General features: G+C 38.3%; 1 protein-coding gene across 6 annotated transcripts in view; it reads left to right on the top strand.

Moving 5' to 3' along the window:
• Positions 1 to 25,415, top strand: part of ATP8B4 (ATPase phospholipid transporting 8B4 (putative)) — a 285,304-nt gene that overhangs the window by 125,824 nt on the left and 134,065 nt on the right. For all 6 annotated transcript variants that reach the window (XM_086710646.1, XM_086710645.1, XM_086710643.1 and 3 more), the window contains one exon: positions 20,180 to 20,252. In XM_086710646.1, coding sequence (XP_086566772.1) covers positions 20,180 to 20,252 — 73 coding nt within the window. The remainder of the gene's footprint in view (positions 1 to 20,179; positions 20,253 to 25,415) is intronic.

Raw genomic sequence — 25,415 nt, 5'->3', positions numbered from 1 at the left:
TTGATTATTCCCCTGTTGTTAGTTTGTTTCTAATTTTCTTGTTTTAATAACTCAGAGAAACATCTTTGAACATAAATTTCATATGCATCTCTATTTCTTTAGTCTATATTTATAGGGAACTAAATTGCCTTTTTAAAAAGATTCTTAATGTATATTGTTAAATTACTTTCAAGGAAGTTTGAGCCCATTTATCCTCCATTTGAACAAATGAGTGTTTTTTCCACAATATCATCGCAACTTTGAGTATTATTTTTTAGAAAATCTAGGCCAACTGGATAAGAATAAACAGGTATCTTGCTGTTTTAAAAATTCATTGGTTTCTACGGAAGGTGATTATTTTTTTAATATTTAGTAACTGTATTTTTCCTTTCAGTGACTTACCTATTTATATTTATTGCCTATTTTTGGTATATAGTATTATTTTGTGTTTTCTGTTTGAGAATATAGTTTATTTTTTTAAATATTTATTTTTAAATATAATTTATTGTCAAATTGGTTTCCATACAACACCCAGTGTTCATCCCAAAAAGTGTCCTCCCTAATGCCGCTAATCCATTGAGCCTATCCCACCACCACAGCCCCTCCAGCAACCCTCAGTTTGTACTTAAACATGAATAGACACTTCTCTAAAGAAGACATCCGGATGGCCAACAGGCACATGAAAAGATGTTCAGCGTCGCTCCTTATCAGGGAAATACAAATCAAAACCACACTCAGGTATCACCTCACGCCAGTCAGAGTGGCCAACATGAACAAATCAGGAGACTATAGATGCTGGAGAGGATGTGGAGAAACGGGAACCCTCTTGCACTGTTGGTGGGAATGCAAATTGGTGCAGCCGCTCTGGAAAGCAGTGTGGAGGTTCCTCAGAAAATTAAAAATAGACCTACCCTATGACCCAGCAATAGCACTGCTAGGAATTTATCCAAGGGACACAGGAGTACTGATGCATAGGGGCACTTGTGCCCCAATGTTCATAGTAGCACTCTCAACAATAGCCAAATTATGGAAAGAGCCTAAATGTCCATCAACTGATGAATGGATAAAGAAATTGTGGTTTATATACACAATGGAATACTACGTGGCAATGAGAAAAAATGAAATATGGCCTTTTGTAGCAACGTGGATGGAACTGGAGAGTGTGATGCTAAGTGAAATAAGCCATACAGAGAAAGACAGATACCATATGGTTTCACTCTTATGTGGATCCTGAGAAACTTAACAGGAACCCATGGGGGAGGGGAAGAAAAAAAAAAAAAAGAGGTTAGAGTGGGAGAGAGCCAAAGCATAAGAGACTGTTGAGAACTGAGAACAAACTAAGGGTTGATGGGGGATGGGAGGGAGGAGAGGGTGGGTGATGGGTATTGAGGAGGGCACCTTTTGGGATGAGCACTGGGTGTTGTATGGAAACCAATTTGACAATAAATTTCATATAAAAAAAAAAAAGAGTCTCTTATGTTTTGTCCCCTTCCTTGTTTTTATATTATTTTTGCTTCCCTTCGCTTATGTTCATTTGTTTTGTATCTTAAATTCTCCATATGAGTGAAGTCGTATGGTATTTGTCTTTCTCTACTGGCTAATTTCACTTAGCATAATAAACTGTAGTTGCATCCACGTAGTTGCAAATGGCAAGGTTTTATTCTTTTTGATTGCTGAGTAATACTCCATTGTATGTATATGTATGTGTGTGTGTTGTGTGTGTGTTGTGTGTGTGTACAAACACCAAGTCTTCTTTATCCACTTGTCCATCAATGGACATTTGGACTTTTCCATACTTTGGCTATTGTCAATAGTGCAGCTGTAAACCTTGGGGTGCATGTGTCCCTTCGAAACAGCACACCTGTATCCCTTGCATAAATATGTAGTAGTGCAATTGCTGGGTTGTAGGGTAGTTCTATTTTTAATTTTTAGAAGAACCTCCATACTGTTTTGCAGAGTGGCTGCACCAGTTTGCATTCCCACTAGCAGTGCGAAAGAGATCTTTCTCCACAGCCTTGCCAACATCTGTTGTTGCCTGAGTTGTTTATTTTAGCCATTCTTATAGGTGTGAGGTGGTATCTCATTGTGGTGTTGATTTGTATTTCCCTGATGATGAGTGATGTTGAGCATTTTTTCATGTGTCAGTTGGCCATCTGGATGTTTTCATTGGAGAGGTGTTTATTCATGTCTTTGTCCATTTCTTCACTGGATGATTTGTTTTTTGGGTGTTGAGTTTGATAAGTTCTTTATAGATTTTGGATACTAACCCTTTATCTGATATGTCGTTTGCAAATATCTTCTCCCATTCTGTCGGTTGCCTTTTTTTTTTTTTTTTAATTTTTTTTTTTTCAACGTTTATTTATTTTTGGGACAGAGAGAGACAGAGCATGAACGGGGGAGGGGCAGAGAGAGAGGGAGACACAGAATCGGAAACAGGCTCCAGGCTCTGAGCCATCAGCCCAGAGCCCGACGCGGGGCTCGAACTCACAGACCGTGAGATCGTGACCTGGCTGAAGTCGGATGCTTAACTGACTGCGCCACCCAGGCGCCCCTGTCGGTTGCCTTTTAGTTTTGCTGATTGTTTCATTCACTGTGCAGAAGCTTTTTATTTTGACGAGGTCCCAATAATTCATGTTTGCTTTTGTTTCCCTTGCCTTCAGAGACATGTCGAGTAAGGAGTTGCTGAAGCCACGGTCAAAGAGGTTTTTGCCTGCTTTCTCCTCGAGGATTTTGATGGCTTCCTGTCTTAAGTTTAGGTCTTTCATCCATTTTGAGTTTATTTTTGTGTATGGTGTAAGAAAATGGTGCAGGTTCATTCTTCTGCATGTCGCTGTCCAGTTTTCCCAGCACCACTTGCTGGAGAGACTGTCTTTATTCCATTGGATATTCTTTGCTGCTTTGTCAAAGATTAGTTGGCCATACGTTTGTGGGTCCGGTTCTGGGTTCTCTATTCTGTTCCATTGATCTGAGTGTCTATTTTTGTGCCAGTACCATACTGTCTTGATGATTACAGCTTTGTAATAACAGCTTGAAGTCTGGGATTGTGATGACTTCTGCTTTGGTTTTCTTTTTCAAGATTGCTTTGGCTATTCAGGGTCTTTTCTGGTTCCATACAAGTTTTAGGATTGTTTGCTCTAGCTCTGTGAAGAATGCTGGTGTTATTTTGATAGGGATTGCATTGAATATGTAGATTGCTTTGGGTAGTATTGACATTTTACAATATTTGTTCTTCCTATCCAGGAGCGTGGAATATTTATCCATTTTGTGTGTGTGTTTTCTTCAGTTTCTTTCATAAGCTCTCTATAGTTTTCAGTGTATAGACTTTTCACCTCTTTGGTTAGATTTATTCCTAGGCATTTTATGGCTTTTGGTGCAGTTGTAAATGGGATCGATTCCTTGATTTCTCTTTCTGTTTCATTATTGGTGTATAGGAATGAAGCCGATTTCTATGCATTGATTTTATATCCTGCGACTTTGCTGAATTCATGGATCAGTTCTAGCCATTTTTTGGTGGAATCTTTTGGGTTTTCCATATAGAGTATCATGTCTTCTGTGAAGAGTAAAAGTTTGACCTCCTCCTTGCTGATTTGGATGCATTTTGTTTCTTTGTGTTGTCTGCTTGCTGAGGCTAAGATTTCCAATACTTTGTTAAATAGTAATTGTGAGATCGCACATCCTTGTCTTGTTCCTGACTGTAGGGGAAAGGCTCTCAATTTTTCTCCATTGAGGATGATATTAGCTGTAGGCCTTTCATATATGGCCTCATGATGTTGATGTATGTTCTATCTATCCCTACTTTGTTGAGGGTTTTTTTTTTTATCAAGAAAGGATGCTGTATTTTGTCAAATGCTTTCTCTGCATCTGTTGAAAGGATCATATGGTTCTTGTCTTTTATTGATGTGATGAATCACATTGATTGTTTTATGGATATTGAACCAGCCCTGCATCCCAGGTATAAATCTCACTTGGTCGTGGTGAATATTTTTTTAAATTTATTGTTGGATCTGGTTGGCTAATACCTTGTTGAGGATTTTTGCGTCCATGTTCATCAGGGAAATTGGTCTATAGTTCTCCTTTTTAGTGGGGTCTCTGGTTTTGGAATCGAGGTAATGCTGGCTTCATAGAAAGAGTTTGGAAGTTTTCCTTCCATTTCAAGTTTTTTGGAACAGCTTCAAGAGAATAGGTGTAACTCTTCCTTAAATGTTGTTAGAATTCCCCTGGAAAGCTGTCTGGCCCTGGACTCTTGTTTTTTGGCAGATTTTTGATTAATAATTCAATTTCCTTACTGGTTATGGGTGTGTTCAAATTTTCTATTTCTTCCTGTTTCAGTTTTGTTTGTTTATATGTTTCTAGGAATTTGTCCATTTTTTCCAGATTGCCCATTTTATTGGCATGTAATTGCTCATAATACTCTCTTATTATTGTTTGTATTTCTGCTGTGTTGGTTGTGATCTCTCCTCTTTCATTCTTGATTTTATTTATTTGGGTCCTTTACTTTTTGTTTTTGATCAAACTGGCTAGTGGTTTATCAATTTTGCTAATTCTTTCAAAGAACTAGCTTCTGGTCTCACTGATTTGTTTTTTTTTTTTGTTTTTGTTTTTGTTTTTTTTTTGTTTTTTTTTGGTTTCGTTAGCATTGATTTCTGCTCTAATCTTCATTATTTCCTGTCTTCTGATGGGTTTGGGTTTTACTTGTTGTTCTTTTTCCAGATCTTTAAGGTGTAAAGTTAGGTTGTGTATCTGAGACCTTTCTTCCTTCTTTAGGAAGGCCTGAGTTGTTATATACTTTCCTGTTATGACTGCCTTTGCTGCATCCCAGAGTTTTTGGGCTGTGGTGTTGTCATTTTCATTGGCTTCCATATACTTTTTAATTTCCTCTTTAATTTCTTGATTATCCCATTCATTCTTTAGTAGGATGTTCTTCAGTCTCCAAGTATTTGTTATCTTTGAAAAGATATTCTTGTTAAAAACTCCTTAGTAATTCTCCTACCCATTTCTTACCATGAAAGCACCTATTGCCATCATGGTTTTTTTTTTTCCAATTTGCCTCTCTACCATTGCCTATAATCACACAAAACTACTTGCCTTTCTTAAATCTGCATTTTGCTTTTTCTCTTCTTTTTTTTTTTTTTTTTTTTTTTTTTAATTCAACGGGGTTTAGCTCCTGTGTTAATCATTTCTGGAACTCTCTCCAATATCCATGTCAGGCAGGTAGGCAATGAGTATTCCTTTTGTCCTCCAACAGACTAGAGTTAACCAAGAATTTTAATACTTAGTTCACTTTAGGCTTCCCATTGGCTGTGAGCCTCTTCAGACCAGGAACTACAGTGTTTATGCCCACTGCCTGATGTATAGTAGCTGCTCAGTATTTGTTAAAGTCAGAGATCCATTTATTCTTCCAACCAGCAACATACATTCATGGCATAGATAATGATAAGGAATTGGAAATTCAAAGACGTGAAAAAAGTTGGCATCCCTTTGGGATGCACATCTTGCTGTATAGCCATCTGAAATACAAGTCGAAAGTTAACATTTTGAGGAAAATGAATAAGGCTATATTCTCTAAGCTGTTATCGTTTGCCTGAAATGATTCATCCTTTCCTTGCCCTCTTTCTATATTTTGCAGTTACCTCTGCTAGGGCTACTTTCTTAGGGCCTCCCCAACAGGTGTAGCCATCTGGAACTATTACTCACTTCAGCCCCAGAGCTACATATGCTAAGTATGCAGCATGAATGGCCATGTAAAAAGCTAGTCCATTCAAGTATTCATTCAGTAAATATATATGGAGTCAGCACTGTCCTAAATATTGGGGATACAGAAATGAGCAGGACAGAAAAATCCCTGCCCTAAGGGGCCTACTATAAGTGGAGAAGACAAATGATAAAATATAAGCAAATAATATGATTTCAGGTGGTTGTAACAAAGAAAATAAAAAGGATAATATAATAGAGATTAAAAATGAGGAAGTGAGTTCAAATAAGGTGGCCTGAGAAGACCTCTTGGGTAGATGAGATTTGAGAGTGAGAAAGCCATGCCAAAATCTTCGGTAAAAGGAACAAATATAAAAGCTTCAAAGTGAAATGAACTTGATACTAAGATATATACCGTGGCTGAAGTTTTGCAATAAAGGTAAGTTCTGAGGGGTTTGCAAGAGCCAATTCTTGGAGGTCATGTTGGGGAATTCTAATCTTATACTCAATGTAATGAGAAGCTATTGGAGGGTTTTAGGCAGGAGAATAGCATGGAATGACAAAAAGATTTTCCTGGCTGCTGTGTGGACAGTGGACTGCAGAAAGGGGCAAGAACAAAATTAGGATAACAAATTAGGAGTTTCTTACTGTTGTCCAGGTGAGATGATTCCACAGACATGGTGGTAGCAATGCAGGATATAAAAAACAGAAATAAATCTTAGGGATTTTCAAACACATGAAAATAGAACAGTATAATGAATTATTATCTATGTATTAATCAGCTGCAGTTACCAACTTTCTTCTATTTTTGTATCCATTCTCACTTTTTATTTTCTGGGATATTTTAAAAGCAAATCCTGTTATGTCACATCACATTACCAGAAAATACTTTAGCATTTGTCTTGAAAAGATAGGGCCTAAAATATATTTAACCATGATACACTCTTAATATAATCTAATATCCAAAGGTTGGAAACCAATTTGACAATAAATTTCATATTAAAAAAAAAAAACACAAAGGTTGAAGTGTATTTTGAGGGTAGAGCCAGTAAGAGTGCTGCCATTTTGGGTGTGTGTGAAGAGAGAAATCAGAAGTCCATGGTTCTTGGCTGAGGTTCCAGGATGAGGAAGACTGGGAAGGAACATGCTATTGTGATAGTGTTTTGTTTTGTTTTTTGACTGGACTGGGAGTCTAGAATCCTATTGAGATTTTAGTCATTCTGAAGAGGTATAGAATGGGTAGTTGAAACTTAGTGGAGAGGTCTGAAAATCTATGTGAAAGTCATCTGGCCACTTAGGGTGAGAGTCCAGACACTAGATAGTAAAGGGAGAAGTTCTGGGATGCTTTAAGAATTGAAAATGTAATAAGGGTGGAAAAGGCTGGGTAAAGATTTGAGAAAAAATGTGTGAAGAAGTAAGAGCACAATCAAGGAAATGTGGTGCTCTGGATTTAAAACAAATAAAGTGTTTGAAGCTGGAGGGTGTAGCTAATGCTGAGTAAAGTAAGGCTGAGAACTGATTCTTGGATTTAGCAGTATGAAGAGAGGCTGAAGTTGGAGGGATGGAGACAGAATCCTAATTGGAGAAAGCATGGGCAGTCACAAAGTGGAGGTATTGAATATAGATTGCTCTTTTGAAGACTTGAAGTAAAAATCAGATTGTACCATCCTTATAAGGAGATACTTCATAATAATAAAAAAGTAGTCACAGTACTTTATATATAATTTTATAGTTTACAAAATGCTTTCATAAATGTGTCTTACATGACATTCATAGATATCTTGATAGGTGTTGAAATGTCAGATGAGTTTATCCTATTTTAAAGACCTTAGTCTTAGGAATAAGAGGCATTCTGAGGGTTGGCTGAACTAATTAATGTAGATCATAGTGGGGAATTGGAATTTGGGTCAACCTCTTGGCCAAGTCACATGGCTGATGCGTGGGGAACTTGGACCCAAGTCCATGTCTTCTGATTCTTTTTTTTTCAATATATGAAATTTATTGTCAAATTGGTTTCCATACAACACGCAGTGCTCATCCCAAAAGGTGCCCTCCTCAATACCCATCACCCACCCTCCCCTCCCTCCCACCCCCCATCAACCCTCAGTTTGTTCTCAGTTTTTAAGAGTCTCTTATGCTTTGGCTCTCTCCCACTCTAACCTCTTTTTTTTTTTTTTCCTTCCCCTCCCCCATGGGTTTCTGTTAAGTTTCTCAGAATCCATATAAGAGTGAAAGCATATGGTATCTGTCTTTCTCTGTATGGCTTATTTCACTTAGCATAACACTCTCCAGTTCCATCCATGTTGCTACAAAGGGCCATATTTCATTCTTTCTCATTGCCATGTAGTGCTCCATTGTGTATATAAACCACAATTTCTTTATCCATTCATCAGTTGATGGACATTTAGGCTCTTTCCATAATTTGGCGATTGTTGAGAGTGCTGCTATAAACATCGGGGTACAAGTGCCCTTATGCATCAGTACTCCTGTATCCCTTGGGTAAATTCCTAGCAGTGCTATTGCTGGGTCATAGGGTAGGTCTATTTTTAATTTTTTGAGGAACCTCCACACTGTTTTCCAGAGTGGCTGCACCAGTTTGCATTCCCACCAACAGTGCAAGAGGGTTCCCATTTCTCCACATCCTCTCCAGCACCTATAGTCTCCTGATTTGTTCATTTTGGCCACTCTGACTGGCGTGAGGTGATATCTGAGTGTGGTTTTGATTTGTATTTCCCTGATGAGGAGCGACGTTGAGCATCTTTTCATGTGCCTGTTGGCCATCTGGTTGTCTTCTTTAGAGAAGTGTCTATTCATGTTTTCTGCCCATTTCTTCACTGGGTTGTTTTTCGGGTGTGGATTTTGGTGAGCTCTCTATAGATTTTGGATACTAGCCCTTTGTCCGATATGTCATTTGCAAATATCTTTTCCCATTCCGTTGGTTGCCTTTTAGTTTTGTTGGTTGTTTCCTTTGCTGTGCAGAAGCTTTTTATCTTCATGAGGTCCCAAGAGTTCCTTTTTGCTTTTAATTCCCTTGCCTTTGGGGATGTGTCCAGTAAGAAATTGCTACGGCTGAGGTCAGAGAGGTCTTTTCCTGCTTTCTTCTCTAGGGTTTTGTTGGTTTCCTGTCTCACATTCAGGTCCTTTATCCACTTTGAGTTTATTTTTGTGAATGGTGTGATAAAGTGGTCTAGTTTCAACCTTCTGCATGTTGCTGTCCAGTTCTCCCAGCACCATTTGTTAAAGAGACTGTCTTTTTTCCATTGGATGTTCTTTCCTGCTTTGTCAAAGATGAGTTGGCCATACGTTTGTGGGTCTAGTTCTGGGGTTTCTATTCTATTCCATTGGTCTAGGTGTCTGTTTTTGTGCCAATACAATGCTGTCTTGATGATGACAGCTTTGTAGTAGAGGCTAAAGTCTGGGATTGTGATGCCTCCTGCTTTGGTCTTCTTCTTCAAAATTACTTTGGCTATTTGGGGCCTTTTGTGGTTCCATATGAATTTTAGGATTGCTTGTTCTAGTTTCGAGAAGAATGCTGGTGCAATTTTGATTGGGATTGCATTGAATGTGTAGATAGCTTTGGGTAGTATTGACATTTTGACAATATTTATTCTTCCAATCCATGAGCACGGAATGTTTTTCCATTTCTTTATATCTTCTTCAATTTCCTTCATAAGCTTTCTATAATTTTAAGCATACAGATCTTTTATATCTTTGGTTAGATTTATTCCTAGGTATTTTATGCTTCTTGGTGCAATTGTGAATGGGATCAGTTCTCCATGTTTTTTGATTCTAATGACACAGACTTTCTACTGTGTTACATTGTTCCTTTCATAAATAGGAGGTCATGATCCTCCCTTTTAAGAATGTCATCTTCAAAGGATAGGGTCTTTACTGTAAAATGCCCAAGTGTTTGTTTAAACAATTCATTAGGATTTGTTATTCATGAATTTGAAACATTACCTTGAATTTGTCTCTCTTCCTAATGGTCTGGGGTACAAAACTGATGACCTAATGAAAAGAAGTATTCTAGTACTTGGGAGCAATAAAATTTATCCTGATCTTGACAGGAATATGAATGACATAATGGTTGAATCCTCAAAAAGTAGAGATATTTTACTCATGACCATGAGTAAATCCCGACTGAAATCTGTTGGCATGATGTTAAGTCATGAAAAGTCAAGTCTAGAGGGACTAGAATAATACAGTCCAGGCATATAGTTTTCTGATGAGCTCACTATATAAGGGGACAAATCTGGGAATATCTTGAGGAATGAAAGTTGATATATACTTTATTAGACAATTTCTCTGGTCTGTCAGTTTTCTTGCTGGGCTTTGATGACAGCTGTATGGCAAACAGTCTACTACTGAGATCATTGTTCTGGAGTACAGGTATTCTTCATTCCTGACTAAAACAATATCCACATGCTCCAGGTATCAGAAGGTAAAGATAATTTAACTAGTGTTATTTAAGGGCTAGAGTTATATTTCCCACTAGTCTGTAGATTCCTTGATAACCATGGTTTGTATCTAGTTCCACTTGTAGGTCTGACACTCAGCCCCTGACTCAGAGTATTCATTTTGCAGATATGGGGCAGTTTTGAATTCATTAATGAAGGGAGATGATACTTCACATGCTACTGAATGGTGATCTAATTAAGAATTTTACCTACATCCATCCTATTGCTGAGAAACTCAAAATGATAAACATTACTAACTACTTAAAAACTTTCTTAAAAAGTGTGTAGGACTTACTGTGACTATAATTCTAGTAAGTAAATAAACTCATGATCTTCCACTAATATCCATAGTAGTGCTTTGTGCCACAAAATCAGGATTACTATTTCCAGAAATACTAGGTTCTCTGACAAGAGCAAATAAAATCACACTAGAGACACCACTGCTTTATCCTCATTGGTATGCCATGTGTTATTACTTGGCATGTTAACCAGCTAATATTTCTTTTCTGGCTTAATAGACATTTAGTTCTTTCTTAAACTTTCTCTATATAGGAAAATTGATTAAGAATAGCAGTGAGGGGGGCACTTGAGTGACTTAGTTGGTTGAACATCTGACTCTTGGTTTCAGCTCAGGTCACGATCTCATGTTAGTGAGTTTGAGCCCTGTGTCAGGCTCCATGCTGACAGTGCAGAGCCTTCTTGGGTTTCTCTCGCTCTTTCTCTGTGCTTACACACACTCACTCTAAAATAAACAAACTTTAAAAAAATAGCAACGTGAGGGGTGCCTGGGTGGCTCAGTCAGTTAAGTGTCTGACTCTTGATCTCGGCTCAGGTCCTGATCTCATGGTTCGTGAGACTGAGTTCCACATCGGGCTCTGTGCTTACAGCACAGAGCTTGCTTGGGATTCTCTCTTTCCCCCCTCTCTGCCCCTCCTTTGCTCACGTGCATGCTCTCTTTCTCTCTAAATAAACATTAAAGTTTTTTTTTTTTTTTTTTTAATAATAGCAATGGAAAGCATAATAAAGGCTTTTAATCCTGGAACCAAGATATTCAGGCGTCATTCTCCTCCATTGGGAACTGTCTTTTTTTGGGGTGTTTTCAAAAAGAGTTGCTGTTATTCACTACTGATCTGGGTCAGAGCATATTCTCTGATTTCTCAAAATAAGGTGTGGCAATTTAGATGAAGAGAATGGTTGATCTACTCAGACTAAGGTAATAGCTTGTTTTTTTTTTTTTTCCACCAAAATGTGTTCTTCATATGAGGAATATTTTAGGAATGGTGATTTTTTTTTTCCTATAGACACTCTAAGATATTTGGGTAGTAAGTGGTTATCAGTACAGTATTTTTTAATAGCAAACTACTAGAAATTTATCTTTCAACTTCATTTACTAATCATGGCAGTGAATTGGGCAACCCAAAGTTTTACAGACTTTTCCTCCAAAAGTTATAAGATGGAGTAGGGAGCACAAAGACTCATGGCAGTTGCTCATATTGACTTTACAGAATTGAAATTGGAATTGTTAGAAATTGAAATAGTTTAGAATGGAAAAGTAATCTAATTGCAAGAGCATGTCAATAGTAAAATTGGGAAGTGGGCTCTCAGTTTGTAGGGGTTGCTCTGCTGTGCCACCCATAGCCCCCTTCCAGACTGCAGAGCACATTTCCCCAGCTATCAGGAGTGCTGCATACATACAAGTCTCAACTGTCAGGCCCCTCTGGGAATTCCCATTGGCTGAGGAGAACTGTTTTGTTCAAGGTCACCCCTTCTTGCTGAAGTCACATTTCATCCATTGAGTGAACAATGCCAAGGTATAATCTGGCCCCCTTGATCCAGCTCTGAAGCTCCAGAGCTCCCCATGGAGTTGGCTAAACCTTTGTTGTGACTGTATCAATAGTCCAACTCCTCCCTCTGCCCAACTGTCTCCCTCACTCTCTCCCAGGTGTCAGTGCCAAGAGAACTTGCCTATAAACTTCTTGCACACAGATCTCCTTCTGAAGCTGCTGCCCAGAAATCAGACTAGACCTAAACAGCTCTGTTTTCTCCATGGCCAATCTAAGGCATTTCCTTCAGCATTCATATGTGAGAGAAGATTGTAATCATCTTCCTTGAAACAGTTTTCTTCTGACTTTCTTGTGGTCTCATCATCTCTTAGGCATCTGTTAATAGAATCCTACTAAGAATTTACAGAAGACAGGATCTTAGGAAGCTGATTCAGGACAAGTTTCAGTTTAGGGAAATGATCAAAGAGAATACACTTTCTGTACAACTCTCAGTAGGCTTATTGTTCAGGTGAAACTTAGTGAATTGATTATTTTCTTTTGAGAATAGGAAGGCTAAATTGTGTGTCTGTTTCTGCATCCACATAATGCACAATAGAAGCTGCAAAGATTTATATAAATTAGGCAGGACATCTATAAAATTGATTACTTTTTCTCAGCAAATCACTGAACTGATTTATCCATGCTGAAGGACTATATCTTTTATCATCTCTCCTTCCTCCCACCCTTCCCCCTGGGCAAATTGGTATGCAAGCCTCTTCAGCAGCTGATCTCAGACCTCCTTGTGTGGCTCTGCCTCAGCATAAGCACTGTGTGAATAAGAGGAAAAGAAGGGAAACATCTGCATTTTTCAAAATAAAAAGATTCCAAAGATACAAATATTAGGCTCCTTCTCAATGTAATGAGATCCTGTTCACCAGTCTGTTATAGGATCAGGGCCAAGCTTTATGTCTTACTCTCCTGTGGCTCTGACAGCAGTGTGAGCAGGGGAGGAGCAGAGAGAGGGAGGGAGACACAGAATCTGAAGCAGGCTCCAGGCCATGAGCTGTCAGCACAGAGTCTGACGCAGGGCTCGAACCCATGAACCATGAGATCATGACCTGAGCCTAAGTCGGACACTCAACCGACTAAGCCACCCAGGCACCCCTGTACTATTGTTCTTGATCAACTCTCTTCTGCTCTTTAGGGTCCATCCTCTTTCTAAATAGGCAAGATGTAGTAATCATTGAAAATGAGGTAAAAAAGAATAATAAATATAGATATATTAGGAACATGGGTTTTGTAGTTAGATAGACTCGGGTTCCAGTCCTGGCTCTGCCACTTACATGTGGCCTTGGAAGAGTTTTCTTATAATTTTTTCCTCCCCAATTGACCTTTAAAATACCAATCTATGTAATGCCAAAAATTCAAATTGTACACAAAAGTATACCATAAAGTGAAGTCTCCCTTCATTCCAATTTTCCTCTTCATTTTCTTTCTCTAGTGGCAATCACTGAATGATTTCTTGCATTTCTTTTAAGAAATTTTCCATGTATTTAAGAATAGAGGTTATGTAGGTACATCCTTGCTTCGAACCAGTTAGAATCTTACCATGCATATGTAGTGTCCTGAACGTGCTTATTTTAATTTTTTAATTTTTAATTTTTTAATTTTTTTTTTCAACGTTTATTTATTTTTGGGACAGAGAGAGACAGAGCATGAACGGGGGAGGGGCAGAGAGAGAGGGAGACACAGAATCGGAAACAGGCTCCAGGCTCTGAGCCATCAGCCCAGAGCCTGACGCGGGGCTCGAACTCCCGGACCGCGAGATTGTGACCTGGCTGAAGTCGGACGCTTAACCGACTGCGCCACCCAGGCGCCCCTTGAACGTGCTTATTTTTAACCTAATAATGTAACTTAGAGGATATTTTATATTACACATGCAACCTGTCTTCTCAGTGGCTGAATTGTATTCCTTCCATTGAGTAGATGGGACATAATTAAGTACATGTACCGTGGCACATCTGTCTAATCCTTATTGATGGGCATTGATAGTTTATAACATAATACTGCAGTAAACATCATTGTACATCCATCTTTGAACACCTGTATGATCAGTTGCTTAAAGTGAAATGCCTACTTCTAAGTGTGTGGGCATTACAATTTTTGATGTTACAAAATAAGGCAAATGTCTCTATTTCTCTGAACCTTAGTTTTGTATTCTATAAAATGGGAGTAGCAATAGTACCTATCTCATAGGGTTGTTGTCAGTATTAAATGAGGGAAGAAGATACACAAGTAGTGTTTCCAGATGTAACACATTAAAATACAGGATGTCCAGTTAAATTTGAAGTTCAGATAAACAATGATAATATTTTAGTATACATATGTTCCAAATATTGTAGGAGGTATACTTATATGAAAAAGTTACTTGTTTATCTGAAATTCAAATTTAGTTGGGTGTCATTTATTTTTATTTGGAAACCTTGTATATGAAGGCATCAGCACAGTCCTTGGAATACAGTAAGCACTAAATAAATACTGGTTGCTATAATTCTAACTAGACATTTAGGGAAATGCTATCATTCAGCAAATGTTGTATTTTTTAAATGTTTATTTGTCTTGAGAAGAGAGAGAAAATTATGTCAGGGGCCCATGTCCACAAGCTATTTTGGGATCAGCTGTTTTTATACACAGTGGTATATACTATTGCTCTTGATTAAATCCTTTCAGCTCTTGAGGGTCCATCCTCTTTCTAAATAGGCAAGATGTAGTAATCATTGAAAATGAAGTAAAAAAGAATAATAAATATAGATATATTAGGAACATGGGCTTTGTAGTTAGATAGACTCAGTTTCCAGTCCTGGTTGGATTGTGCATGTGCGCATGTGTGCATGAGTGGGGGAAGGGCAGAGAGAGGGGCAGAGAGAGAATCCTAAGCAGGGTCTTTACTGTCAGTGCAGAGACCCAAGCAGGGCTCAATCTTACCAACTGTGAGATCATGACTTGAGTTGAAATCAAAAGTTGAACTGACTCAGCCCCCCAGGTATCTCACTCAACAAATATTTCTTGAGTTCCTGCTGTGAGTTAGGCATTATGCTGGGTCCTGGGGATACACTGGTGAATAAAACAAGGTCTGTGTGGGTAGAAGAATGTTTTTGTGTGTTACAGGTCTGATGTGGGCTTGAGGTTAAAGAAGGAACCAAAATCATTGATGTGGATTGACTGGTTAATTAGGGGAGGTCAATTATATTGACCTTCTTAATTATCTTATCTCTCTGGTACCCCAACATGTCTTCTGTAGCTTTGAGGAAATTCTCTTTTCGGGCTCTAATGGGCAACCAGAAATATTAAAGTATGGAAAAGATGACAGGAACATTGAGGAGCCTGTTGAAGATCTCCTTATGTCCCTTAAGCTTCAGCAGTGAGCTTAAGATATTTTGCTCAAAGCAAATGCTTGATTTCTAGCCTCTAGAGCCGATAGTTCAACAACAGGGAACATGGTAGGTACTGTCTCACTGTTGGAATTGTGTTTTCTCAAGAAGTTTCTCAGCATAGCCTAGCTAGTAGCTCTGTATGTCACATTAGGAGGAAGAAGATTCAGAACCGTTTATTAGTTACTAAATACAGTTGCTATCTCACTATCTTTTCTCAGAGCTCAGATTATCTGATGTTCTGAAAATAGGTATATAGTTAGTGGGTGTATTTAAAAAAAATTCCTTCCTCAAAGTAATTCTAGTTGCCATTCAGTGGCAGTTTAACTTCATATGTTTTATGGTGACTTTGGAATTGAAATTTTATGAATTTTTTTCTTTAATTTTGGCTTATATTTAGCAATCAGCTTGTGAGTTTACTAAGGTAAAGTCTATACCATTACCACATCTATTTTACAAAAGCCTGATTCAAAGATGCATTAATTAGATTATGTCATTTCAAAATGTGAGAAATTATGTAATGATATGGAAAATGGAAGCTTATTTAAAAATCTTGGAATCTCTGGATTCAGTGCAATTAAATGAATTAACTTGCTCTCAGAATATTCATATATTTTAATTCCTTTATGAGAGCAGAAGGGCTTTCCCTGACAAAGGTAATGGCCAAGTCTGTGGACCCAGATATCTTCCTTGCAGCCCATGAGGCCATCCTGTGTCCCCCTCACAGAGCTGTGATGCAAGCTTGCTCCAAACACGAGCCCCAAGAACAGCTGCACCACACATGGAGAGTCAGGGGAGTGTCTGTTTTCATTGTTTCAGGATGATGACGAAATGCAATCACTATACAAGCTAACATCTTAGAAGAAGTTTAGAAATATTTTGAAGATGAGCTTTAAATTAAATCTTCCGGTCTGCCCCTCTGGTCTTGTTGGTATGTCTTTGATGTGTCATCAGTGGTGGTTGTAGTAGGTAGGACAAGAAAAATGGTGGGATTTAACATATAGATAATTTAAATTTATTTCCAGGTCTTTATCAGTTTATACTTGGTCAGTAAGTTTGGATACTGTAAGTTTCAGTAAGTTTGGATAGCTAAGACCCCGAGTGCTCACTGAAACATATCTCTGATATCCTAGTTAATTGTAGTTATAATTATCTGCCAAGATAGAATAGGAAATAATATTAAAAATAATATTAAACCCCTCCCTCCTTGATTGTACTATACACTTACCAGATTTTTCGACATATACATTCAAATAAAGGGTTTAACCAAGATACCACACATAGCCTGTTGTTTAATATCCCATGCCCTTTTCTCACAAAACTCTAATTGGATCTGTAGAGTATTACTTCTCCTCCCTAAAATAATCCATTTTCTTCTTCTTCCTTTTATTCTTCACTTACTTTCTGTTAACTGTTTTAAGTCATAAGATGACTTTCTGTCATAAGCTCACTTGGTAAGGATTATGCTGTCTTCTTGGCAGGGTGCTGTCCACAAATCTGACACATAGGTCTGTGTGTCTGTTGTTGGGATTATTCATGAAATAAGCACCGGACACTGCTTGCTGTTTCTTGCCAGGTTGCTAATTAGTCTGGGATTTTCTTTCAAGGAAATTTCCCCCATGATTATGTACCTTGCCAACAATATTTTGCTTCAAGTTCAGAAAAATTTTGTGCCAACCTGCATTTTTGCCTGGTGAAGGTTTTCTATAGCCCATGGCCTGCAGAAATGATACTGTGTCCTGTGGAATTTGCACATATACATACCAGAAAGTTTTTAAGGTCTCAAATACTGTTAAATATAGACTTTGGAAGCAAAATATTTGGAATGCTCCTTTTTAGGGGGGAACTTTCCATTGGGGTAAGTAGAGAAAGGTAGGTGGTCAAGGTAGAGCAGGTGTTGGAAGTTATCTGGGATAACAAAGGGGACTTCTGGGAAGAGGAGCTCAGAGAGACTGATAGATATATGTTTTGGGCACAGGGCACACAGGTGGCAAGAGAGAAAAAGAGGACTTGGGTGAGATAAAGGATCCTGGGTTCATATGTGGTGTTCAGGTTTTTTCTGCTTTCTTTGCCTGTCAGGTGACATTGGTAGATTAATAGTCAGATCTTAGCAAGATATTAGTAAATACTTAATCTGAGTGTTTTTCTACTTTTGGAACTATTTAGTATGTGAGAAAGTAGAGGTTAAAATATAGGTAGGGGTGCAGGTAGGTGTGAGGGGGGAAAGGCATGAGCACCTGGCATGAGGGAAGATATTTTGCTCTGGTTTATCTTTCTCCATATGGTTTTGATAAAGTTTCATGTTTATCATATCAGTGATTCTTTGCATACTCTGGGGTTCTGCAAATTTGTTTTTTAACTTATTAATAAAAAATTTTTAACATTTACTTTTGAGAGAGGCAGAGCATGAGCGGGGGGGGGAGAGAGAGAGAGAGAGAGAGAGAGAGAGAGAGAGAGAGAGAGAGAGAGATACAGATACACAGAATCCGAAGCAGGCTCCAGGTTCTGAGCTGTTTATTAGCACAGAGCTGGACGTGGGCCTCGAACTCATGAACTATGAAACCATGACCTGAGCTGAAGTTGGACGTTCAACCAACTGAGCCACTCAGGTGCCCCTTAATAAAAAAAATTTTGAATGTTTATTCATTTTTCAGAGACAGAGTGAAGTGTGGGGTTGGGACAGAGAGAGAGGAAGACACAGAATCTGAAGCAGGCTCCAGGCTCTGAGCTGTCAGCACACAGCCTGATGTGGGGCTCGAACTCACAAACACTGAGATCATGGCCTGAGACAAAGTCAGATGCTCCATCAACTGAGCCACCCAGGTGCCTCTGCAAATTTTTTTCTTAGAGAGATTTTGTTCTAGTATTTTTCCAAGTGTTGCAGTTAATTCAATTCCCATAGATACCACCACACTTATAATAATTTCTTTCTAATTGCTTTAGTTCTATAGAGAGAACTAAATAAATGTAAGATACTATAATATTTAATACCTAAATATAAGATACTTCTATAAATATAAGAACTAAATGTAATAAGATACTGAACTTGAGAAAAGCAAGTTAGAATTAAAAAAAAAACAAAAAACCAAAACTCAGATTTTGGTTTGTTCTCCCAAATAGTGGCTTTTGCTATCTATCTGTTCATACTTAACTATCAAAGGTGCATTTTGAAATGTGTAAGATATCCTATAGAGCTCCCTTTTTACTTTGGTTGATTATCTATTTGGGTGGAAGAGTTAGGGTACAGTCCTTCCTAGAGCTTTAGTAGATAGGACGGAGGAATAAGAGTTTGGAAATGAAACTTCATATCATCTGAACTTCCCCTCAAAGCAGATGCACTTTCAATAGACACTTCAGGGCAATTCAGTAGCAGTGCATTTTCCATAAATAAGGACGTGGTCTCCATCTCAGTCCATTCACATAAGCTTTTATCTGAGATACTGTCCCCTGAGAAATGCCACTCATGCTCCAAAGGAGGTAGTATCCAGGAGAAATAAATCAGCACATAATCCATACCTGTAAAAATAAATAAAATGAGATTTAGAAGGACTTCGTGTGTTCTCCATTGTTATTGAAGTAGATAAAGTGCAGAAAAGTATGGTATTGGAAAAACGATTGAATTCTGGCTAGAGATGAAAATGCTCCAATTGAAAACTTTCCAGAACAACATGTACTTGGATCCGTATTAAAGAAAAATTCTTTGAGTGTTTAAGCCAAATGACCCAGCAGGGTTGATAGTGTGAGGCATATTTCACAGTTGTATAAATATTTAAAACTGTTTTCCAGCCTATAAAACAAGTAAATTAGGTTGTTTTTTAAAATACCACACAATGAAATTAACCTGCCCACCTTAACTTGTTGGGGAACCTGCCCTTCTCATCCCAGCCTTCTCTCTTAAAAGGGGATTGCTGGGAAAGAAGTGTGGAGAAGGCTTTCAACTTGGAAAACAAAGCTGGTTTATGTTTCAGAGAATTTCAGATGGAGTGATTAGCATCATGGTATACTGCCACAGGTGTTCTGTTTCCAGATGGCCTGTCTTCCTAATGTGTCACAAGGGGCCAAACCAACTAGATTCAATAGCTTTTTATCATAAGTCCTTTTGAACGTGGTGAAGGGTAGACTAGGGGCTCCATTATATACATAAGCCTGAAAGAAAGCAGTGCAGCCTCTTGGCTAGGTGGTTCTCAATTCCGAGCTATTGCTCCTGGCTATGAAAGTGCCACCAAGCCTGTTCTTCAGCCACAGGCTTATGGATGATGGGTAGGTGTTCTTTCTCATTCAGTCTCACAAGGCTGCTTTGATCCCCCATTGTTGTTCATGCCCTTTCCAAAATTTTTATTCTTTTCCTCCTACTTGCATTGTAGCTATTGCCTTGGACCACTTTCTTTTGCCTCCAGTTAAACAGAATTCTGAGACAATGGCAGTGATGTTTTATTTCTATATTTATTAATGTAGAGTCTGAGAAGAATGCTAATGACTAAATTTATTGCTACCCGCTCTTCACCCCTGCCCCCAGCCCAACCAGCCGATGTTTTGGCCAAGGAAATGCAAGCAAGAGTTAATAGCTCATATACAAAGCTGGCACCATGGGGTGGTGACACCATGGAGCACACAGCCAAGGGTTAGGCATCTTGGGTTTAATCCTAGGGATACCCCCAACTCAATGGGTATCCTTGAGCAAATCACTTGACCTCTCTGGGCTTTAGTTCCCACATCACTCAGGTAGAAGACTTAGTTATATAAGGTCCTTTGAATTTTGCATTGTAGAAAAGTCTTCTGTTATATGATGTTTCATTGTAAATTCATTTCCTTGATTCTTCTTTGTTAATTAAAAAATTTATTTTGTTTTTGTTCTTAGACTGCAGAATGAAAAATGGATGAATGTCAAAGTGGGAGACATCGTTAAATTAGAAAATAACCAGTTTGTTGCTGTGAGTATTTAGTACAATTTAAAGAATTTATCTCAGGTTAAAATAGCATATATACTGAAGTATTTACATTTGAAAATTTGGTAAATCTGTACTAATTAATAATAATAAAAGAATACCAGAATGTATTACTAAAAAGTCTCAATTATAAAATGTTGAAAAAGACATATTAATTAATTACTTTGATAGCCTGAGTGATTATCTCTTTGTCTATTTCCTTTGTGATCTTTTTTCTTTTTTTGAGAGAGAGAGAGAGGAGGGGAGTGGCAGAGGGAGAGGGTAAGGGAGAGAGGGAATCTTAAGCAGGCTCTATGCCCAACATGGAGCCCAACACAGGGCTTGATCCTAGGAACTCTGAGATCATGACCTGAGCCAAAATCGAGTCATATGCTTAACCAACTGAGCCACCCAGACACCCTCCTTTGTGATATTTTAAATCAATAGACATAGAAGATTTTAAATGAAGCTATCATTTCATATAAAAGATTTTAAAATGCTCCAGTACTTTAAGAAGTTTTTTCTCACATATTTTGAATACTATCCCTTAATAATAGGATTATTACTGTTAATTTGCAGTATAGTTGAAGAAGATAACCAGAGGACAAAAAAATGTATGCTTCTTCCTGAATAATCACAATAAAAAATTTCTATTGGTCTGAACTAATAAAATGCTATTTATGACATTTTGCTTTGCCTATCAAATGTACTATAATTTATATTCTCAAGCTTCCTATGTTACAATTTCCTTGATAAAATTCAAGGGGTCACTTCAATGACTAAAATATATGTGATTAACTGTAGCTCACATTAAATGAAGGGCAAGAAAACTAATCAGATGAGAGATTGAAAGTTCAAGTTATTGTAGTCTTTATGTCAAATACATATTAGTTATGAAAATTTGTGTTCAGTACAGTTTTATGTATCAAGTTGTGTCTTTCATTAAATCTGAGGCATTTTCCCATAGGAAAAAGGAGTGACCCCAAGATCTCTTTATAAGAATAACTCAGTTGTGGGGCACTTGGGTGGCTCAGTTGGTTGAACATCAAACTCCAGTGCAGGTCATGATCTCGCCTTTCCTGAGTTTGAGCCCTACATCAGGCTGTCTGCTGTCAGCGCAGAGCCCCTTAGAATCCTCTGTCCCTCTCTCTCTCTGCCACTCCCTTTCTCACCCCCCCCCAAAAAAATAAATGTTAAAAAAAAATAAGAATAACTCAGTTGAGACTCCTAAAGATTCACTTTCAGAAATAGTCTTCTTTCATTAATGCACTGTCTGTGTATACTGATCCTCTGGAACAGCCTATGTTAAGAAGACTACTCAGTGGTCAGACCATTTACAAAAGAGCTCACCCGCTAAATGGAGAAGTGTTTATGTCCCTGACAACATCGATTCTTTGGAAAATAGCCAAGAACCAAAAATAAGTACAAAGGGGTTGGCACAGCCAAAAGAGAGGTTTCAAAGTCCACATACTGTGGCCTAGACTCCTTATACGTAGGACGGTATGCCAGGTTCTCACAGTTTACAATTGACACTTGATCAACATGGGTTTGAACTGCGTGGGTCACCCCCCTGTCCCTGCCCTTACTGGTAGGTTTTTTCTGTGTGTGTGTGTGTGTGTGTGTGTGTGTGTGTATACACACACACACACACACACACACACACACACACACACATATATGCACTATATTTATATTTTTCCCTATATATATACACTATACAGTACTACAAATGTATTTTCTCCTCATGATTTTCTTAGCATTTTCTTTTCTCTAGCTTACTTTATAGTAAGCATATAGTGTATAATATAACTACCAAAAAATGTATTAATTGACTGTTAATGTTATCATTAAGGCTTCTGGTTGATAGGGTATTAGTAGTTAAGTTTTTTGGGAGTCAAAAGTTACACTGCATGGATTTTTGACTGAATGGGGGTTGGCACCCCTAGCCCCATGTTGTTAGATTAGACGCAACTCAAATTAGCTTATCCAGCTTATTTTCCAGCTCGTTAAAGATTAGCAGCAATACACTAGGGAGTGGCATCTGCTGGTTCTAACCTGTAGGAAAGATGCAGACAGATACAGGTATCTCTTGTTATCTGAAAGTAGAGCGGTCCTGTGAAACCTTCAATAAGCCAGTATAGCACAAATCAGACTCTTACCCTTAATTCATATGCAAAACTTTTTTGAGTATTCCCAGGCCCCCAAAATAATCTCTCTTAGGCCTTTCTGATACCTTAGGACACATCTTGCTAATGATGCACAAAATAAGTCAAGATAAAGCACAAATGCTCACAGACAGTTCAAAGCTTTTGAGGCTAGACACTGAGATGCTGAGGATAGTTCTGGGAGAAGGAGCTTGGTGGGGACTCTCTTGCTCTCAGGTGCACACTACTTCTGTAAGGGTTCACTACAAACTTGTATGCTACTTTTGCTTTTCCTTCTTTTCATAAAGGTAAAAATCCTTTTCATATTTCTTTTGGTTAGTGAAAACAAGTACTGATATAGTTCTTTCATGAAGTGGTGTAATGAAAACTTTCAGAAAGTTGGGGATACCTGTGTAGTGTAAGGGCAGTGAAGTGAATTGGGTTAGAACTCAGTCTGCTCCATTCCTTCAGTGACAGCACTATATCTTCTCTGCCTATGGTTTCTTCATGTGTCAATCAAGGTGCCAGACCACTATATCATCCCAAAGATCCCTTCCAGTCTTGTGTGCTAATTCTCTGTCTGAACTGAGATGACTACAGGATTCTTGAAGGCAAAGAGCACATTGATCTGGCTGGTCTCTCACACCTAGTGCCATGTTGGGTCATGGTGGGCAGACAGCAAGTGATGGCTGAATGAATAAATGTCAGTCTTTTGTAAGAGAGAAGACAGAGGGGAAAATGGATATAAACTTTGGAAATTCAGAGTGTTCTGGCTCAATGGGATACTAATATACATCTGTGTTCTCAAAGAAAAGGTCACATATATTCAGGATTCTTTGCTTAAGAAGAAAAGTCTTCATGTAATTTAATTTAGTTCTGCGTTCAATTAAAATGATTACAGTGAAAAAGTTTTGGTGCAACTAGATGGTTAACCTTCACCTTTTAAAAACACTGGCATATGTGGAATTCTAAGATGTGTGCATTCAAAAAAATGTTTGGCAACTACTTTGTCCCAGAAATGGCACTAGATTATAATGGAATTAGAAAAAATTAAAGTGTGCCACACATGTAACTATTATTTTATTTACAATTGAATATTTCAGTGGCAATGCTAGACATATTCCCACTTCATGTATTCATAAAAACAGTGTATTTAAAGAGCCCCCTGTATGTGCTCTAACAAGGATAAATATTAGACTGAAATCACTTGTTCACTAATCTATATTCTAGTGTGTTCATTTATCACATTCTTTGGGGTGAATCCAAGAAAGGCAGGAATCAAACATATGTCCCAAATCTCCTAACTCTATAGGACCTCCTGGGTAACTTATCTGTGCTCCAACTTGCCCTCTGGCCTTGATATTCTAATTTGTATTTCCCCTCATCTTTATTCTTCATTTAGTTATATTTCCTATGTTATGGTACCTGTGCTTGCTTTGCTTCTGCAAAACTGTCTATGGAATGATGCATGGAAGGCAAGTGTAAGTGCACACATCAGGTGAAAGAAAACCAGTTCAATAGGTGTTTCATTAGCGTTGGTTTAAAATGAATCACACATTTAGACAAATTTCCATGAAGTCAGTGATCCATGTGTCCCAGCACTGTCCAGTAGAACTTCCTGCAGTGAGAGGTGCCTGGGTGGCTCCGTTGGTTAAGCATCTGAGTCTTGATTTCAGCTCAGGTCATGATCTTGAAGTTTGTGGGTTTCAGCCCCTCAGCAGGCTCTGTGCTGACAATGCAGAGCCTGCTTGGGATTCTCCCTCTCTCTCCCCTCCCCCACTCCCTCTCTCTCTCCCTCTCTCTCTGTCTCAAAATAAATAAACTTAAAAAAAAAAAAAGAACTTTCTGCAGTGACGGAAATGTATATTTGTGCTGTCCAGTGTGACAGCCAATAGCCCCATGTGGACACTGAGTGCATAAAATGTGACTAGTGCAACTGAGGAACTGAATTTAAAATTTTATTTAATTTCAATTAAAAATTTTTTTTAAATGTTTGTTTGAGAGAACTTGAGTGGGGGAGGGGCAGAGAGAGAGAGAGGGAGACACAGAATCTGAAGCAGGCTCTGGGCTCGAACTTGTGGACCATGAGATCATGACCTGAGCCAAAGTTGGACGCCCAACCAACTGAGCCACCCAGGTGCCCCTAAAATTTTATTAAATTTTAATTAATTTTGATTTTTAAAAACATTTAGATTTAGATAGCTATATGTGACTTGGGGCTGCTTGATTGGATGGCACAGATGTGGCCTTTTTATTGTGGCTACATGATGGGATGGGAATGCTTATTCTCCACTCTTCTCTACATCCCGTTCTTTACATTTTCACTTGGAGGGGCAGCACCAAAATAATCTTTTGAGCTTTTTGTACTACCTTGCCCACATCCCTCTCCCAGGAGTAACTTCTGTGATTGCTGGGTTTGGGGGCAAGGAGTGGTGCCCATGACCCAGAGCCTCCTTCCTTCCCCTTCTCTTTGGGCTCTGCCTGTGTTCACAGTACGTTCAGCCCTGCTCTTTCATTCCAACAATTTTATAAAAGCAAATCCTTGTGGTGGAGGTGCTTGGAAGGTCCAGGTAGTTTAGAGCTCCCTTTATCTACAGCTAGGTGAACCTAACAGGGATCAAGTATTAGCAAGCCCACTTGGCCCACAGACCTATAGCCTGGTCTCCAGCAGCTTTATTAATAACAAGGATGATGTGTTTATCTCCATTGATCTTGGTCTGATTCCTATAATTATAGTTCTGTTGGTTTAATCTTTGGATAAGTGAAGAAAGGAGTTCTTCAAATGCCAAAACTCTGTAGTGTCTCTTGATTATCTCACTTTGTTTCAGAATTTTTCTATGTCTGTCTAGCTACTTGGCATCTACAAAACTTTTTCTAAGGGCCAATGTTTTTATGGGTGAACTGCTATAATAATTTAGAAGTATGAATATACCTCCTGCTCCCTGAGGATTAGCTCATTTAATCTTTACATTAGCTCAAGGAAGGCAGGTTGTTCTATTATTGTTCCCATTTTACAGATGAGAAA

This window comes from Puma concolor, chromosome B3, assembly GCF_028749965.1.
Source record: "Puma concolor isolate L17-30 chromosome B3, mPumCon1.1.hap2, whole genome shotgun sequence".
Taxonomy (NCBI): Eukaryota; Metazoa; Chordata; class Mammalia; order Carnivora; family Felidae; genus Puma; species Puma concolor.
This window is presented reverse-complemented; position numbering and strand designations above follow the sequence as displayed.